At 35.0% G+C, this 20,607-nt stretch overlaps 1 protein-coding gene across 1 annotated transcript in view; it reads left to right on the top strand.

Annotated features, from left to right (window-relative positions):
* LOC118195192 (uncharacterized) overlaps nt 1–20,069 on the top strand; it is a 456,481-nt gene extending 436,412 nt beyond the window's left edge. The window contains exons 14-18 of the mRNA XM_085816481.1: nt 554–1,533; nt 6,772–6,876; nt 10,964–11,104; nt 15,143–15,381; nt 15,596–20,069. Of these exons, the coding sequence (XP_085672607.1) occupies nt 554–1,533; nt 6,772–6,876; nt 10,964–11,104; nt 15,143–15,381; nt 15,596–16,118 (1,988 nt within the window). The 3' untranslated portion in view covers nt 16,119–20,069. The remainder of the gene's footprint in view (nt 1–553; nt 1,534–6,771; nt 6,877–10,963; nt 11,105–15,142; nt 15,382–15,595) is intronic.
* The last annotated feature ends 538 nt before the right edge of the window (nt 20,070–20,607 follow it).

Here is a 20,607-nt window from a genome sequence, read left to right as displayed (position 1 = left end):
CTCTAACACCACGCCTTACTTTTGAGCTCCTGTCAAAATTCGGATCATTTTCAATGAATTGATCCATTATTTCAGTTATGGTAGACAAACTCCTTTTTACAAACGCCATCGGAAGTTCTTTTTGCTCTTCTTCTGAATCACTGCTGTCAACATTTTTGTTTTCTTCTTGTTCAGTTAATTCCTTGAGCTCATCATTAGAAAGACTAGCCGCTGCTTCTTGAATTATTTCTTCGACATCTTCCACATTTACCCCTTCAAAATATGTCTGTACAATACCGCACCAAACAAGAAATACAAGTACACTCTTTCGGATATGTATTTGAAACCTATCGCTGCATAATATTTCGGGGAATCCCCGTATGCTGCGAGCGATTTCGTGGAATCCCCGGGTTGAAATAAAAGAGCGCTAAACCGAAACAGCGCTAAACGAAACAGCGTTAAGCGGGGTCTTACTGTAATATTAATTAATTAATAACATTTATTATTAATAACTATCTTGTTATTAAATAATTTTCTATGCTTATTTAGTTCTGCAACCATTTTAATCTTTCAGGTATGAGCCTGGCATATCTTCTCGGAAGAAAAGACACGGATCATGATAAAGTCCACAAGCATAAATATTCGAATCTATCGAATTCTTCCGACGCACCCGGCGATTCCACCTCGAGCCCGCATCGGGAGCCAGTCCAAAATCAGCAACTACAAAATTCTTTTATAAAGTCCAACCATATCGTTTCGGAAAGTCAGAAACAGAAGAATCCAAATGATGAAACCACTTCCAAGGCAACTTCTTTGGTGGAGCAAATAACTGCAAAACTGCGTAAACGCAACAACAAAATCCCGCGCTTTGGTGTGAGGAAGAAGCGCACGCTGTGGTGCAAGATATCTAGGTTAGTAACTCCTAAAAGAAGCAGAGGGTCATCTACATCCAAGCATCCTGATGCGCAAGAATCCGCAGAAGACTTTAATCAAAAAACGAAAGCGAACAGCTGTGATGTTCTTCTGAGACCTGATACTTTAGGGCTTACGAATCGCAAACGATCCATAGTGACTACTCAAACTAGTGCAAAAATTTGTGAAACACGCAGGACCAGTTGGCAGCCATCTAAACCCTCAGTCAGCAACTGGAATAGAAGCGAGTTGTTCACTTTATCTTCTGAGAAAGCTGCTGAGGTGGTAAGAACTCGGCGAAAGACTCTGACGGATGGAACGCTGCTAAAGACCAATTTCAAACAGGACAAATTAGCAGCATGCCAACCGAAAGTACCCGGTGTGCTTCTCACGGGATCCGGACTTAACACTCGCAGCGTTTCTCCAGACATATCACCTATGTCGTCAAATTATTCTTTGACGCCGTCCACTACTGATGACGAAGGAAACCCCGAAGATGTAGCTGAGACTAAAAAGACGGTAATGCCATCTAAAGTTGCGGATTCTGAGCAAGTACCAAATGTGCCAACATTATCTGCCAGCATGCAAGATTTTTTATCCAAAATTGCGCAAGATTTTAAAGCAACAATGGATACATATATTGTAAGTTTGAAAGTTTATGTCATTAATTAAATTCCATTTGCTTTAGTAAATGATCATAAAGGACCAATCTGGCAATATAAGCAAAGTATCAGTTTTTAGAATACACCTGAGTTACTAGATCTGCCTTTCAGTTCTGTCTTATTTCTGTTATTCTAGATAGCCTCTCACTTGTGTTGAGTTTTTGCCGACATAGAACTGTAAGAGTTAGAAATTAAATGGTAATTATGTTGAGGGCACATGCAGTAAGTTTGGGTATAATATGAACACCGCTAACTATTGGTAAAAATAAAATGGAGCAGAATTACAAACTCTTACCTCTTTAAAAGTAATCCAAATACGATGTAAGGAAAGCACAATTAAATGCTGAAGCACTTCATTTTGAGCTGTGAGAAACAAAAAGAAAGTAGAACGCGAAACAAGCACAAGTAACATTTTTGCAGTTTCCGTCTGTAGAGCAGATTTCGTCGCATAAGAGAAAGATTTTGATGTTTTTCTTACAGGGCTAAAGGACTCGCTGTCTGTCTCTCTTCGCTTCGGCAAACGGTTTTACAATCTCCTACTGCGCCATAGAGAACAACTCTAATTAATTAGCTACGCAATCACAAGGTACTGAGCAGTCGAGTGAAAAGAATCGATGCGAGTCGCAGTTGCATCGAGTTCTAATTGCTGTAGGTCTTAATTACATTCTAATTGTTAACAATTTTAATTTCTCTAGTTTTAATTAAGCAAATTAATATACACACTTGAGTGAGTAATGGAAAGGTTGGGACAGAAGGAAATCTCTGCAGTCATTTAAATTTAAAATAAATTTTCGTCTAATAGAATTCGTCTCTCGCCTACTTACGGCACACCTTATGATATACATCATTCACAGGAAACTACAACTAAAACGGATGTTTTATTATAAAAGCAACATTCGTTTTACAGCTCTACGGATATTCTTCTGCAATGAGTAATCATTAAAATTTGACCGAAATATTGGATTGAAACATAAGTAATGGTCATTTTTTTAATTTAAAATTTTTTATTTTAACAAAACAAAAAAACAAAAAATTAGTCAATAATATCGAGTTTTTTTACTTTCTCCATAGACCCAAGATATCCAACTATAGTCATTTGGCTGCAATCCATTCGTTCGGCTAATTCTCGAATGGTTTGACGCGCGTTTTCGAGCAGAAGTTGATTCAAACGCTCTTCATAAAACTCATTTCGTCATCCAGAACGAGCAGCTCTTCGAGGTCGAAATTTCCATTTTTGAATTTGGCAAACCAATTTCTTGCAGTTCGTTCAGGCATTACACCTTCTCCATACACTTCAAAAATCTCTCGGGAAGCTTCTGCAGCATCGGCACCTCGATTAAACGCAAAAAGATGTCGAAAATGTTTATTTTTGTCGACTTGACACTCCATTTTAATGATCTGAAAAATAACAATAATTAGCTCAGACAAAAAAAAAATCAAATAAGCCATCTTGTAGAGGAAAAGATTCTCTTTTGGAATAACACAAAACAATATGCCAATACATTTTATTTTTACCGCGTCATTTTAAACCCAACATAAACGTCTATTACTTATGTTTCAACCCAATATTTTCTATGCTATGTAAAAAAAGATCGTTTTTATGTCATTGAAAATCATCAAAAACTAAATGTTAGAAAATTTCAGACAGTCAGGAAACTAGAATTTCTCTTTTCACCTGATATATTACTCGCGTAAAGTAAATATATTTAAAGAATTACTTATTCGTTTACAAAAAAGAACTGAAAAAAATATTTTTAAATATTACATACATCCCGTAACATATATGTTTGCTATATCTGCTTCTACTTTAACATAAGGGAAATGAACCACTGTAGAGAAACATGATCAACGTTTATTTATATTTAATTTTTTTTTTTTTTTTAGTCCAAAGGGATTTGAATCCCGAAGGACTATTAGTTTCGTTTTAGCATTTTGCGTCGGACTCATAAATGTCGGTTCACTTTTCAAACTGTTGCCACAAAATGTTAGAGTCCTGCATTATATTTGAAGAAATTAAATAATGAAAAATCTGCATAAATGTATGTATATTTCTCGTATTGTGATAAAACAACGGTACATAGAGTCATCGAATTTTAAATAACGTAATCCTCCAACGAATATGAGCATGTGGAAGACCAAATTTGAAATTTGAAATTTGTTTTATGATCGATTTCCTATTTTTTAAAACTTTGACGAATTTTTGATTAACAAACTCAAGGATTTCAAAGCGAGCAATGGCAACGTTGTGCAGAAAAAAACATTTTTATCTCCAGCGCGTGAGTCTCTGTATCGGAAATTCTAAAGATATGCTCGTTTTAAAACTATTTTGCGATATTGCTGTTGCACTGGATCTTATGGTTTAAGTGCGAGGAACATGATATTTAATAAAGAAAGGTAACACACAAAATGTTAAAAAACGCCCCTTTGGACGTAATTTAAAATCTAAAACATTTCAGTTTTTTTTTTTTTTTTTTTTTTTTTTTTTTTTTTTCGTTTTTATCTGGGTGCTGTGTGGATAACAACAAGGAATGTTTTTTGTTAAGACCTCAGAATTTTAAATGCCTATAACTTGTATGTCAACTACTGCTTGTCTGTGACTTGGATGTCTGCACTTAGTTGTTGTTTTTTACAAGTTTATAATTTGGAAACAGACACCTGAATGGGATAGCAGCATTAGGCTTTTATGGTTGTTCTCTCATATAAAGTTAATATGAACCAGTTTACCTTACAAATTGTCTCATGAATGCAGATCATACAATCTGGAGTACTTTATCATTTAAACGATCTGTAACAAAAAGATCATGCCGAAAGAACTATACATTTTTTTTTCTAATGACGGGCACCTGCCTATGCCGGCATCGGCCACTTCTTAATAGGTAGACCACCGTTGAAGGGACAGACAATTTACATCCTTGCCTTCTCCGGAAGGAGAACCCGGGCCCTTCGGTATCTCAGTCAGGTGACCCTAACCACTATACCGTCTGGGTTGCAAGAACTATATGTTAAAACAACTAATAATTCGCAACAGGAAACGACGTAACGTAAGTAAATTTTCATAACTATAATTTCAAAGATTAAGCAGAATCTTCTCTTTCAATTGCGAAAGTGCCTAAGAAAAAATGTTAGCTTAAAATTTATTAAGCTCATATAACCTTAAGTTTAATAGGTAGAGAGAGTGTCCTCCTTTTCTGTCGCTCGTTACAGTCAATAGATGATGTCAGTGGCTCCATTTTATGTGATTTTATGTTAATACTATATGGTGCCCGTGGCTTCATTTAGGCTTTGTCATTTAGGATAGTCGATAGATGGCGCCTGTAACTCTCCTTTTCTGCCGTTTAGGTTTATTAAACCGTTTCTTCCGTTGGTGAATTAGATTTTCTACAGGAGTTTCATGTTACCTGTAAATATTACGGTTCTGGTTAAGGAGTTCAATTCTAATGCATCTTTAAAGTCACCTTTTCAAGAACTTATGCTTCTCAGTTACTTTTCTTTCACCAATAGATGGCGCCAGTGGCTTTGTGGAAACCTGCCTGCTACAACTCAACGCTGCCAGTCTGGTAACTCATAGCAACGAGAAACAAAATAATGTTTATTCTATTGTTAAAAAATTGATATTATTCACGATCTATGTTTGTTATCGTATTTGCTTGTCCAGATACGCTTTATTTATTATTGTTCAAAACGGCTTATTATACAAATTAAATTATTATATTAAAAGCAGCGTGTAATTAATTATCTGTCTCAAAAAAATTGTACAACCATAGGTTCGTTTTTCAGATTAAGCATTTTCCAGTTTCTTTTTGTTGTTGTCACGCAGGAGTATATTCCTTTCTCGATTTTCACTACCGCAGCTGACAGCAAAGGTTTTATTTGGTTTTCAAAATTTATTTACCTTAAACCAAATCATTTCATTTAAAAGTTTCTTTACAATACTAGCTGTCATTCGATAGCTCTTTAAAATAATTTATAAAATACGCTTGAATTTAAATTTATTAATATACTAGCAGCTTCGCTGCCAACCTTCGTCTAGCTTTTAAATCTACCGGAAAAATGGCTGAAGGAAACACCAAACGTTAAATTTAAAAACTGCGTAGAATTTTACTCTGCAGAACAACTTCATAAAAAAAAAGCTATTACGTATAACAAAATTGCAATGAAATAAGCAATATCCCTTAATACAAATATTAATTATCCTAATAAAAAATTAACAAACTTTCCGTTGAAGAAAAAAATCATGCAAAACTTTTCAATATCTTACAAAGAGTGAAATTAGCAAAAAATAACATGAAAGCAACTCTTTAAAAACATAAAATGCCGCTCAGAATTTCATTCTGCAGAACAACTTTATCCAAAAAAAAAATCAATAAAAATGCATTCTATATATATATAAACGGCAATGAAATATGCCAATCTCTTAAAAAGAGTGACATAAGAGATACGATGAAAAATTGTTGCCAAACCCATATTTCTAAAAGAATGAAACTATTCAAAATGATGCGATTTCATCAAAAATCTATCAACAACAATAAGACTGTTGCCAAAATCACATTTTTAAAGATGTGAGATGTGAGAAGTATACTCGGAAGCTTCATTTAAAAAATTCTTTAAAAATACAAAATATTATTTCCCAAAATTCTTTTTGTAAAAGCAGTCGCAAGGATGAAAGTGTAACGTGTCCAAAAATCAAAGAAAAATAAACTGTACATTTTTAAAAATACACTTTTTTAGAAAAAATCCCGTTGAAATGGTGTTCAACTCCCTTTGTTAAATAAATTCGTATTGAATCGATTTAATGGAACACGAAATTTATTTTAAGTTCGTAAAATAGCTAAGTGCCTACGTTTCATGACGATGTGAAAAGGGAGTGTGTAGAGTAAAATCTCGCTTTCCTATAGCCAATTATGTCTCAAAATGACACGATTTCGTCACAAAACATAAAATAAAAAAAAATTCGAATTCGAATTTCGAAAAAATCGCTTCGAGGTGCACTGGCGCTTGTCTAGATGCACCGATGTACCAAATTTCGTAGTCGTGGGTCTATTAGCTTACGCGCAGCGCGAACGAAAGACACACACACAGAGACTCTTTCTTTTATTATATGTAGAGAAGAATAAAATCTTTAAAAAGCACATTTCTGAAGACATTTATTTTATTCTATTTTCTGGTGTTAATTCCAAAGATGATTCCTTTTGCATACCTAAATCTGCTTTCTTTCTAGGCTGAAACAGAGAAAGATTTATGTTTGAGGATATTAGAACTAGAAGAAGAAATCAAACAAAAAGATAGTACTATAAGAGATTTACAATTACAATGCGCACAAGAAGTAAGTCTGCTATATTCGTATTTAGTTGAAGATATGCATTCTAATAATTCTTCAAATATTGCTGAATATTGTTACGTTATTTTCTTCCTTCACGTTCGTACGGGGTTCGTAGATTTGGAGTGAATAACGAGGACACTGGATGAAGTATCGAAACACACTTTATTAGCCAGTATTAATTAGATGGCTTAAAAATCACTTTTACAGTCATCGAAGATCTACTATAAACACGCTAGAACAATCAGCGAGACAGCCTTCACACTGTCAGGCAATAACGGTGGAGACAGCTTCCTGCAAAGCACCCGACTCTGCTTTCCGGAGTAGAGCTCCCGACTCTACCTGGTCGTTCTCGGAACTCCACGTACTCTCGAGACTCTCCACGCTACAACTCGCGATGCACTCGACGACACGAGAGCACAGCTCCCGACTCTTCGGTTCAGTCGCTCCCGGTGCTCAACACGCTCTCTCGACGATGCACTAACCGCGATACTCTAACAGACTCCTTCGGTGCACTCGACGACCCAGTCGGCACTCGCTGGCCGGCTGTCAACTCGATCGACTCAGCAGGGATTGACTCGATGCTGACTATCTCGCACTCTAGATGAGGCACACACACACTCGTAACTGACTGCGGACCAGCAGGGTTTGTATAGCTTTCGGCTGGTGTTCGGGAACATTCTGGGCTAAACCGGTAAGAATTCGTTCCAGAAGGTTCTCCAACCGTCAATGGTATATCGCCAATTCTGTCGCCAAACGGGCGATTTCTCGCCAAATTTGGCAACCCGGTCCTTTTTTGCTATTTTATGACAACCCTAAAACTGCTTTGCGGGGAGCTATCTTCACGCCTGTACATTTCGTAACAATATTTTGTGTCTTCGTAATGTAGTGTGTCAGAGACAGCTTTATTACTCGAATTTATAATACAAAAATGAAAAGGGTAGTGAAATGCAGTAAGCAATTAAAATAAAAGTATCTGTTACAAATAATCTAAGTATAATTATGTTACAAATAATCTAAGTATAAGTATCTGATAACTAACTTTATCATAAAGCACGTCTAGTTGCTAATATTCTTGACAAACAACTGCCATGTGTAAATGATTTTATCACTTTCGTGTAATGAACGCCGTATCTGTCTGATATTATCTCGTTTTGAGATTGATGCAAATCACTTTAAACCGTTTTACAGCGAATCAAGGAGAGTTGTCCGTCCATCTGTTTAATTATTATTTTCTTAAAACTCCTTTTCGTGTATTTAATTATTATTTTCTTAAAACTCCTTTTCGTGTATTTAATTATTATTTTCTTAAAACTCCTTTTCGTGTATTTAATTATTATTTTCTTAAAACTCCTTTTCGTGTATTTAATTATTATTTTCTTAAAACTCCTTTTCGTGTATTTAATTATTATTTTCTTAAAACTCCTTTTCGTGTATTTAATTATTATTTTCTTAAAACTCCTTTTCGTGTATTTAATTATTATTTTCTTAAAACTCCTTTTCGTGTATTTAATTATTATTTTCTTAAAACTCTTTTTCGTGTATTTAATTATTATTTTCTTAAAACTCCTTTTCGTGTATTTAATTATTATTTTCTTAAAACTCCTTTTCGTGTATTTAATTATTATTTTCTTAAAACTCCTTTTCGTGTATTTAATTATTATTTTCTTAAAACTCCTTTTCGTGTATTTAATTATTATTTTCTTAAACAAATCTTTAAAAGAAAGTTTTTAAAATGTACCTGTCATGAAACAATTTTGTGAAATTGTAACTTATGAAATTTTGACCAAGCTCTTGATTTTTTTTCATCTTAGAGCTTTTTGAAATCTTGTAATCAAGTTGAGCGCAGACGCGTCATTTTTTATTCCATACTAAGCGTACTCGTGATACTTGTTTTTTATCTCAGCAATTTTTGAAAATCTAAAACCATGATTTTCACACACATGGCGTCTCATGTGGACTATTTAGCTTTTATTGATATTCGAAATCCCCTCTGTCGACTTTTATCTACACTGTAATATCCCAAGACAATAGATTTCCTTTTACAGAACTCAATTCAGAGGGAGCTTTGGCTTTTAAACCTTCTTGAAACATTCGAATTTGTTGACAAAAATCTCCTTAAAGTAAGCATTACTTGTGGATTATTCATCTTTTAATGGTATCCGAAAGTTAGTTTTCTGCCATGGACTTTTGCTGTGTAAAGTAATAAGACATTTCAATAGATTTCCTTCTAAAAACGTAAATTCAGATAAAAATTCAATTACAAATGAGACCTTGAATTCACAAGAGCTTGGTCAATAGATATAATCTCCTTGAAAGTAAATGTCGCATATGAACTGTTCATTTTTTGGTAATATTCAAAGGTCCCTTGTTTCCGTGCTGTTGAATTTTGTCCCGTTATAATATCGAAAAACAGCTCAATATATTTCCTCCTGTATAAGTAAATGTCGATAAAGCTTTAAATCAGAAAGAGCATTGTATATATGGAATTTATTAGCATAATGTTCTTGGAAGCAATATAGAAACCTACAAGTAAGCTAGTAGGTGTTTTTAAAACATTAGTTTTTACAATGCATATTAGACGTTCTGTATTTTCACCGATATATCAATGGTCCGATTCTCAAATACATGGACTAAATATAATTTTTTATTATATTGTTACGAAATGTACAGGCTCGGTAAGATGGTTTCCCCGCAAAGCAGTTTAGGGTTGCCATAAAATGGCAAGGGAAGGCAGGGTTGCCACATTTGGCGAGAAATCACCCATTTGGCGACAAAATTGACGATATACCATGGACGGTTGGAGTACCTTCTGGAACGAATTCTTACCGGTTTAACCCAGAATGTTCTTTAACACAAGCCGAAAGCTATATAAACCCTGCTGGTCCAAAGTCAGTCAGTGTTGACCTCACCTAGCGAGCTGATAGTCAGTCATTGAGCGAGTGTCTCGAAGTCCAGCGCCGAGTTGGTTGTCGAGTGCATCGAGAGAGTCTTTTAGTGCATCGTCGAGTTTTGTCTTAGACTGTGCTGAGTGGAGAGCTGTTCTCTTGTGTATCGTCGAGTGCATCGCGTGGAGAGTCGCCAGAGTACGTGGAGTTCCGAGAACGACGAAGCAGAGTTGGGAGCTGTACTCGGGTGCTTTGCAGTGAAGCTGTCTCCATCGTTATTGCCTGACAGTGTGAAAGCTGTATCGCTGATCGTTCCAGCGTGTTTATAGTAGATTTTCGACGACTGTAAAAATTGTTATTGGAGCTGTCCTGATTAATATTGGCTGAATATAGTGTGTTTCGATACTTCATCAAGAAAGTATTGTTATTTTTCACTTCAAATCCATACGAACCGCGTACGAACGTGAAGGAAGAAAATAACCTAACAACTGGTGTCAGAAGAAAAACGTAACAATGTTTAGTAGAGGAATATTTTAATGTGCCTGTTTTCAAGACACTCACGGATCCCGGAAGTGTAATAGCCCACCCTATAGAAGACAATGGACTTGGACTGCCGTATTATTAAAGGAATTCTTTATAGTTTTATGAAGGTGCGATTTTTTTTCCCTAAAACTTCACAATACAATAGAAAATTTTTCTCTCAATATCAAACATATTTTTTACAAGCATGGTGGACCACTCAGCTTTTGTTGATATCCAAAATTCCCTGCTGTTGATTTTGTGTGCACTGTTTACGCTGTAATGTCGCAAGACAAAAGATTTTCTTCTACGGAAGTAAATTCAAGGGAGCTCTGAAAGCTCTAAGCCAATCCTAAAGAGCCAACTTTTAAGCTTCATGAATGCATGCAAATTTGTTGACAAGAATCTTCTTGAAAATAAACATTATCAAGTATTAGATTTCGTGTATTTTATCCCAACTTTGTATTTTAATGTGTGTATATAGGCTTTCGGAAGCCATAAATTTATCTTAACTTTCATTTTCGATTACAGGATGAGAAGAAAATCCGATTTAAATCGTTATTTAAATCGAAGTAACGAGATAGTTGTAATTAAATATAGTCTTCTTCATTTGATTGTAGTGCTTTTGTTCTGTAAGTTACCTGTAAATGAAAGAAGCCAAGTGTATAAAAGTTTCTTTTTCTTAGGTAAGTGAAGAAACGATAGCTGTGGATGACGTGCCCGCAGAAGAGGAACAGCAGATTGATTCACCAAAACCTTCTCCTCTCCTCGGACACTCTCAAGATTCAGCAGTTTGTAGCATCGATTGTGCATCTCCTGAAGATTTGGTTAGTATTCTTCTAAAACACAGAATAAATTTCTAAAATGTATTTACTGTATTGAACATAGGACGCTCAATTTGTTGTTGTTGTTAAATTCCATTGCTTTTTATCTGTAGAAATATACCTCGTTTTACATGGCATTTGTGTTCTTGGAATACATAATGTAGTTCTAATCAATATAAACTGAAACCATTTCAAGTACAAGTCAGCAAAAATTCGATGGCATGAGACCCTTATCCCAAACATTGCCATACACCACACTGCCCAATGAATTAGATACCCTAAATCAATATTTTATTGGACCACCTTTTGCACGGATAACTGCTCTGACTCATTTGGGCTTCGAGTCTACATGCTTCTGGAGTGCATTTACATCCAGAGAATTTACATTCATTGGCTATGCAACCTTTTAGATCTTGTAAAGTAGATGGAAGAGGCGAATGCTGTCGGATGCTTCTTTCCACCATATCCTACACATTTTTAATGGGGTTAAGATCCAGCTATTAGGTGCCAGGGAAGGTGTTGGAAGTCATACTGAAGTTCGGCGAACCAATTTTGAACACCTTTGGCACGATGTATATTGCATTATCTTCCATGTTATCCATCGTCTTTAGGGTAAAAATGCAACATTGCAGGGAACACTTGATCTTCCAGTATATCTAGGTATCTTATGGCTGTTTGTTTACCCTCGAGGAACGCCAGGGCACCACTTTCATGCCAGCAGAAAATGCCCCATATCATGATACTCCCACCAGACCCTTGCTCAGTGCAAGTAAGGCAAGATGGCTTGATGGGGTTCTCGCCACATTTGACGTCTTCCATCAGTGCAAAATAAAATGTAGGGTGATTCATCCGACCACATTCCCCTTTTCCAATCCTCAGATGTCCGATGTCTTCTTTCGCGACACCTTTGCAAACGAATTCTTGCATGTCGTGCAGAAATGAGTGCTTTTCGCGCTGGCACCTGACTATGCATTCGTATCCCCTGCAATTCTCTGCACATGGTTCAAGCTGAAGTCTGTTGGAAAGAGCCTTGGTTGACAATCTGTGTCAGTTGAAGCAGCACAGTAATGTCCCTGTTGTGCCGTACAATTCGTCGGAGATGACTCCGATAACCCTCTTGGAAAACTATGCTCGAACCGCAGTTACGTCTTCTAGAGAAGGACTGTGGGCTTTGATTCCAGTTTTTGAAAACCCGTGATATGGCTGCGTTTGAAAACTCAGTGATATTTGCTGTCTTCGAAATCGAGGCCCCTGCTAAACGGGTACCAACAATAAGCTTTTTTTCAAATGGTGAAAAATTTGCCGTTTTTCCCATTTTACTTCATTCATCGTGAAAAGCACTCTTATACCTAATTTATACTAGCATTCTAACCACTTGTAATCCACGTCATAAAACAAATTTGCATACTTCAACCCTAGCACGCATTCAAATGAAAATCTCAAAGGTTTCTAATTCATTGGCCAGTGTATGTATTAGTATAATGGCACTGATTTCATTTTACGATTTGGAAATAACTGAAATATACGAGTAAAAACAAACAAAACTCCAACCTTTTAGATTTGCACATATTTTGAATAAAATTCTATTGATTTCGAACGTTATCTCATACAGAACTCTCGATTTTATTATAAAAAATTTTGCAAAAATGGGCCAAGGAACATATTTATAAGGGATAAATAAGCGAAACAAACCGGAAACAGACATAGCTGATCTGCCGACAAAAGCAGGAATTATATGTGAAAAACCTACGATGTTAGAATTTTGAAAATTTTGGAAAGAATTGAAATAAACCTAATGACTCTACAAATGGCGCCCAAACTATTAAAAGGTGGTGGACGATAATTCGTCACTACCAGGATTTCGCGATTGGATCCTCTAATCTCTAGTCGTCCTTTAAAAGAGGGAGGTTATAAGGTATTTTGCCCTCCTTTCCGAATGCCTTTATAGTGTGATTGGAAGCACACACGACACGTATTTGAGAGGTCCAGGGTTCGAGTCTCGGAGAGAGTACTTTCTTTCTTTCCATCGACAGCGATGCAGCCGGTCCACTGGGTAGTTAGCATATCGGCCAGGTAGCCCCGCTGACGGAAATAACTTGATCAAAATAACACACTTATATATATATATATATATATTGTGCTCAAGACGAGTGTTGGAGGGCAGCGCAAACAAATGCTGGACGAGACGATAGTGCAGTGATGTAAGAAAGGTGCATTGCGGGTGAGAAGAACAATTTCAGTTACATATAACATAAATATGACTAGATTAGAGGATCCAATCGCGAGTTATGGATAGGTGGTTACAAAAGACATCCACAACGTGAACAATGAAGGAGTACAATATATGAGTGCAATATATGAGCAATTAACAAAGTGACTGATAAACAGTAAAAGTAATATCTAAAATAGGGCTAAATACTAAATAGCAATACTAAAAATAATAGGAAGTAAAAAACTAAAAAGCGAAATCATACATAAAATAAAGGCAAAACAGTGAAAACAATACATAAAATAAGGCAAAATACATAATTCAATGTTCATAAGTCAGGGTTTACAGTTCAAGGAGATAAGTATATACAGGGAATAAGAGAAGCCGAAAAAGCTAACTTAAGATAAAATTAGTTCATTACAGATACAGAGCATACAGGGGCTGTGCTGGTGACGAGGGTGGCAGCTGAGAATTACTCCAGCCTGTCTGAGAATTTTCGTGCAATATTTATGCAATCGCATATGCGTTTCAATGCATTGTGATTTTTCGAAGTAGCTTCGGCACATGCATGGATGTGGTTTGCTACTGATTGCCTAAGATAATATTTGGCGGTTTCTCTGCAAGCGAACAGATAGTGGTCCGGATCTCCTACCATCCCGCATAAGCAGTGGTCGTTTTCGCGTCGTCTGAAGCGATGCAGGTAAGTCATGAAGGAACCATGTCCTGTTAGAAACTGAGTGAAGTGAGACGAGCCACTTTTTAGAAGCCGGCAGACTTTTGGAAAAAATCTATGAACTCTTCTGCCGGTGGTCTCTGTCTCCCACAGATGTTTCCAACGTTTGAGTAATTCTCTTTTGAGCTCAGCTTTTATGAACGAGCCCGGGAGAGGCACGTCAAGTGTGTGAACGTGGGGGTCAGTTGCTGCTTTGGCTACTGCATCTTTTGGCTATTGCATCTGCAAATTAGTGCTTCAAAATAACCTAATGACTTCCTCAAAATGAAGAAGCTTTATGGATGATTTTTGCAGAATTGCAGCGGCAATTGTCTAGCTAGTTTCAGAAGCGCACCACCGGTCGATTGGTAAAATCGCTGAACGCTGGTAATTCCGACTAGAGTTCGATTCGATTCCAGGCAAACAGACTGTCTGTGTGGGTGTTTTCGGTGTCTTCCCCATTGTAGTATGTATACGAGCGTGTTTGCCTTAAAAAGTCCCCAAGAAGGCATCCGTTCCCTTAGGCAGATAGCCCTAGTGTACTTGATCATAATCAACTAAACCAAACCAAACTAAAACCAGAAGGCAACTGCTATACAGCTGATTATATTGTCGATGCCCTTCTGAATTCGCATGATATTCTTCTGGAATTGTTATTTAATTGCCCTGTGCGCTAGTTGGTTAGCAAATTAAGAAGTAGATATATTTCGAGCATGCATTATTAAAAATTATTTTCTTTAAATTGCCCTACCTCGCCGAATATTTTAATTTCACGTTTATGTTTCTTGTTTCCCTTAAATACTGTCACATTCTTTTTAAGTTTCATTAAATTTAGCTCAAACCTCTGTATCTTATAACCAAAATATATGCAAGCAAATTGGAATTCTGAAAGAGACTTTTATGTTTTCATTACTGTGCGTGTTATTTTTACGAAAATGCATATGAACATTGCATATTAACAGAGTAGGTAAAATGTTTCATGAACATGTCAGGTAATTTCCTTGTTTTTATCATACACGTTGATCAAAAATACTTTTTCTTAACCATTTTGAAATTTTGTTGACAATATATTATTGTTACATTGCTATATATAAAGATTACCATATGATTATCTTTCTAGGAACCCGAAAATTTCGAAGAAGAGGACTTATGGCTAGTAGAATTTCCTCAGAACATCCCAGTACCATTGGCTGTGGTTGAGGGAAAGCGGGCTAGGCTGAGAAGGCATTCCAGCGTGGAAGTGGGGAATGAATTGCCCTTTCGCTTGGCAACGCAAAAACCTCCAAGTCTTTTCCTCAGATCAACTGCCGACAGTGAAATTTTGAAATCTCCTCGCAGGTTCAGTGAATCTCAAGCAAGGTGAGTTCTGAAGTCCAAAATTACGAGACACAAAATATAAACATTTAAATAATTAATAGCACTTCCGTAGCATTCGTACTCTCAGGGAGTTAATTAACAATCATTTGCATGTCACAGCCACAACTACTTGCTACATTTTGACTGCATGTTACTGAATTTCCACTCTTCAGTTTTAAATTTTAAAAAAGTTAACTTTTTTCCACTTCTGTTTCAGACCTGATGTCGTGGCACTGAACAATACTTTTGCCGCCAGGGTGCGTAGAGTTTTCGCAAAGGTAAAAGCAAGCAAAGCCCAAGAAGACCAATCCATACCTGGCACATCCTCTCTCCAAGGGACGTTCAAGTGGCCTTTGTTGTCCACGAAAGCTGAAAGTAAATCTGGTGGCAGGCGTTCGAGTACCGGATCCACGAATGACAGACAAGTGCGATTACCATTCCTCTTTCAACAACGATCAACGCCCAGCACTTCCAAGCGTCACCAGAAGTCACGCGAGCAAGATGATGGCGATGATAGCGATGAAATTTCAAGACTGGGAAGTGATGACAGGCCAGTCATCAAACGATTCTTACCCACAATTACAGAATCATGCAGCTTCGACAGTCTGCGTGAATCGCCTTTGTTGACGCAGGCTAGTCCACCTCCAGTGTCCAGCATGCCTAACTTGGACGAAAAAGGAATGGCTACAAGTTCGGTTGTGATAGACATGACCGCTGCAGATGACGAGGTGTGCACGTGAGATCAAAAATGGTGACGTAAGAAAGTAAACTAAGACGTTAATGCAGTCAGGTTTATGAATATTGCTGAACTGAATGTATTACGTTAAAAACTTTAATTTATTAAGGTTATGTGTTCAAAGAGCTACCGCAACGAAACGAATCATTTTTACCGAAGTCATCTTCGACAATTTAACTTAAACTGAAAGTCATTTGGTGTTGCGTCCATAAATTCAACCGCAAGTGAAAAGTAATTTTGTTAAATTTTCCTAACAGTTAGTTATATGTAATCATCTGTGTACACAAAACTAAACAGATTCCTCTATCCTTGTAATGTTACCTGTGTATATATACATATGTTTACGTCGAAAGTCAAAAATGGTCGAGTGAGGAATTCGAAAAAAATAATTTTTTAAAACCAGTGTCTGCATGTATATAGACTAAGGTAATTAAGTCAGAGAATCTTTAATAGTTATACGTATAATACAAAAATATTTTCTTTCATTGGGTTAGTATGCTATTCTAAATATCAAGAATTATTTCATGTTTAGAAGGAGATTAGATTTTTTTACATTTTTCTTTTTTATTCTTTATTCAGATCTTACTGATTTTATCCCTAACATATAGCATTATGAGAAACGCAGATTTAAACTCTAGTTTCATATACATATATATTGAAAGGATGTATTTTCACTTGCACCACACCTGGCCTTCATGATTTCTTTTTTATTTCTGTACAGAAAATCCTGCCCTCACACTATTAACAAAACAAAAATTTCCATGAGAAACATAGAGTCTTAAAAACTATTTTTAAACATCTGTTGCAGTAGAGATACACTAGCATCATTTTATCCAAATTCTTATTTAAATTTTTCTTCCTATCTTAAGTTTTACATTGTTTATATCCTTTAAATCACTGATCATATGCTCTGCAACTGCCAATCCTTTCTTTCCCATAGGAAAAAATAAATCATATATCCCATTAACAAATTTCCTGTTAAAAGTGTTGCTAACGTTTGCAACTATTCTAGTCCTGTGGAATTTCAAATGAAATCAAAGTTAGAAATATAAAATTTGCCTACTTGGTTTTTCGTGAGTTCTTTGCGAGGGCCTCTAAGCGATCTTCATCTTTAATCTAATCCTTCAAGGAACATCCAGCCAAATGATTGATACACAAGCGGACTTTTTCTGAAATGACATGTCAACTTTTTAACATATTTCGATTCTAGGACTCAAATTATGCCAAACTGCCAAGTTTGGTAAAAATCGCAATAATAAAAGAAGGCGTTATCTTTGCTGTTGTGAAGCTTAGTTTCTCCAGATTGACAACAAATCCACTGTTCTGCTAAGTTTCAAATGTAAACAAATATGGCTGCTGTGGTAAGCCGCACATAAACAACTTTTAAATTCTTGATAATTCTACAAATATTGCATGCAGATTTACTAAAGACATAAAAACCTTAACCTGAAGATAAAAACAATGTAATTCAATCATTTTTAAAGCAAATAATGCGCAATTTACCAACATAATAGAATGAAAAAAACTGAGCTCCTTGAGCCGAGTAACAGAGTGGATACATATATGTGATGTATCAGCTTTAGTCGTAGCTTAAATAATCAGACGATAAGTTTAAAAAACAGGATCCATTTATTATTATTCAGGAGAAATAGCAGTTACAAAAATCAGATATCCGGAGTAAATAAAAAGAATTACTAATAACTTTTTGTATGAAGTTTACTGCATCGTGACATTTAAGAAAAAGCCTCGATATTCCTTTTGCGAGTCTTTTTATAGCCTCTGCAAAGGCGGATCTTAAAAGAAATGACGTCAGCTTCGTCAGCCAATCCAGTTCGCTTTAAATACTTCCAGAACATTCTATAACTGTACGTGTAGAAAAGGCGGGAAAAACAACTTGACTACGAGGATATGGATTTAATTCGACGTACTTTCAAATAAGAGAACGTCGCCATTAAAAAATAAAAAGAACATACATTAGAATTTTAAGTGTATTCTTGATTATGGAATTTTATTATTACATATATATATATATTTATATTTATATATTTTTGGTGCGGCCGATGTCAACCAAAATTACATGTTATAGCAGTCTTACATACAAAATTTCAACGTTCTGAGATTACTCGTTTTTGAGTTATGCGAGATACATACATACATACGTACGTACAGACACCATGAAAAAAATCTCTTCTGAATCCATTTTAAATCAGTTTTATAATTCTTTTGGTTAAACAGAGTCCTTTATTCTATCCTTACGCACAGATTTCACACAGAAACATCATTAAATTGCATTCGATAGTGGTCTAAATGCATATTTTCGTTGAAATATGATACCCAGAGTTTTTGGGGATTACACTACTTCCTTTACTTTGTACAAGGAACTAGAATGAAGGAGGTAAAAAATTCGCGAAATGTTAAAGTGTCCAGAAATGAAAATTTCCATTCTAAACAATATTGGGGTCGAGGATTTATGTAAACATTTTGGATAGGAGGAAATATCGACACCAGAAACGAAGTAGTAACACAAGTAACTAAATAATTATTACTTTATTAAACTTTTAATGGAAACTTAACATTTATAAATCAATCAAACTCTGGAAAAATCTTTTACAGTGTTATTTTGGATCACATTTACTATTTAACTGGTCTGCAAAATTTGTAAAATTTTTAGGATAAACTATTTGTATCAACTCAAAATGCAACTTATTTGTCATGAGAAATGCACTAAAAATTACAAAATCTGCATTTATTAAGTAAAGACTCCTATAGTTTTTTATTATTTAGCAAATATTTATTAATCTCTTTAATTCATAATAAAATGCTTAACTTATTATGCGCTTTTTTATATTTCGCATGTTTTACATGTAAAATATTTTTATTAGTAATGAAATTCTCATTTAATAAATTAATAATTAATAAAAAAATAATATTGGATAATTTCCTATGCCTCTATTCCTTTTATAAAATTCATAATTATTTTTTAATTAAATTAAGCTTCAGCTGTACGTTGAATTAGATATATTTTACAGCTGAGTTATTAATAATGAGTTCTAATTAAATATATTTTTAGAAATATGTTGAAAAGTATCAGGGATGGGGTAGGGTTAGTCATCTCTTTAATGAAGCTGGACCTCCTGTTAGATACCTATACAGTTTGTTTTTTTTCCCCCCGGCTGTTTTGGGGTTATTAATGCGTTTACTTCCCATAATTGAAAGTAACATAAAAATATGTCTCATATCAATATCTTTATCTTAAACGATGATAAGAATTATACAGTATTTCTTTATATTCATTCAATGTTCAAGATGTTAAACATCAAAATAGGTACTAGAAATTTCCCTCTTTCTATCAATCTTCCAGTACAAAGAAATGAGATTTATATTTAGGATACTTCCTTTCTTTTAGTTTGCTTTTAGTATTTAATTAATTTCATTCACTCATTTTAAATACATTTTTCATTTAGATTAACTTAATAACTCACTATCAACGACATGTATGAAAATAGAATACATCATTTCAATAAATGATAACATCAGATAGACAGTTTACTACAATAATTCCTTCTTACTTAGAAAATTAGTAGTAGTTTTCTTGTTTATGAATTATGCATTTTATAAACAACTGCTGCATAAATTAAAAACTGCTGTCAATTATCCCACTAACTGAAGTGGCTTGAAGACTTTGCTATTGAGAATAGACTCATTTTCTCATAAGAGTGAACATTGGAAAGAAATATAACAAAGACACTGAGGAATATTTGTGAAATGACTTAATTTAATCTACAGATTATGAGAATAAACTATATTTTTTGCAAGATCAGAAACTTTATACAGTTATTGGGAATTCCACATACATCTTTGGATGATATACCGCTGGTTAGCACTTTAAAGATTTTAATTTTAGAAAAATATGAATTTTAAATAAATCTTTGAATAAATTACTATTCAAATAAAACTTGTGCAGTTATTTTCATTCTCGTGAGCAACACATGACACTGTAAAGTTATTAGTTTCAAAACAAGTGAAACCTTTTCAGATTTTTCATCTCCTGCGGATTTTTTACTTGCAAGACATTTACGAATGAAGTGAAAACGTGCTAATTCTTTCCCCCCACTTCGTTTTACTATTTCAGATCCTTTTTTTATTTTATTTTATTTTTCATGATTTAAGTTTAATACTCTTGCTGTCTCAATAATTTTAAATTGCCTTCACTGTTATGACTGTTAAAAGTGAAAAGATTTTTACAGACAAATTTTAGTTGATTGAAAAGAGGTTTCACCAAATTCAATTAAAAGTATTTACTAAATTGCGATCGGATTGAGGTTTGTTACGTTTTTCCTTTTTTGATTCTTCTGACACCAGTTGTTACGTTATTTTCTTCCTTCACATTCTTACAGGGTTCGCAGGTTTGGAGTGAATAACGTCGACACTTGAAGTATCGAAAAACACTTTATTTAGACAATACGCAATAAGACAGCTCCAAAACACGTTTT

The sequence above is a fragment of the Stegodyphus dumicola genome, chromosome 5 (genome assembly GCF_044657685.1).
Source record: "Stegodyphus dumicola isolate Sdum_Otavi_A_Nest chromosome 5, ASM4465768v1".
NCBI classification, from domain to species: Eukaryota; Metazoa; Arthropoda; class Arachnida; order Araneae; family Eresidae; genus Stegodyphus; species Stegodyphus dumicola.
This window is presented reverse-complemented; position numbering and strand designations above follow the sequence as displayed.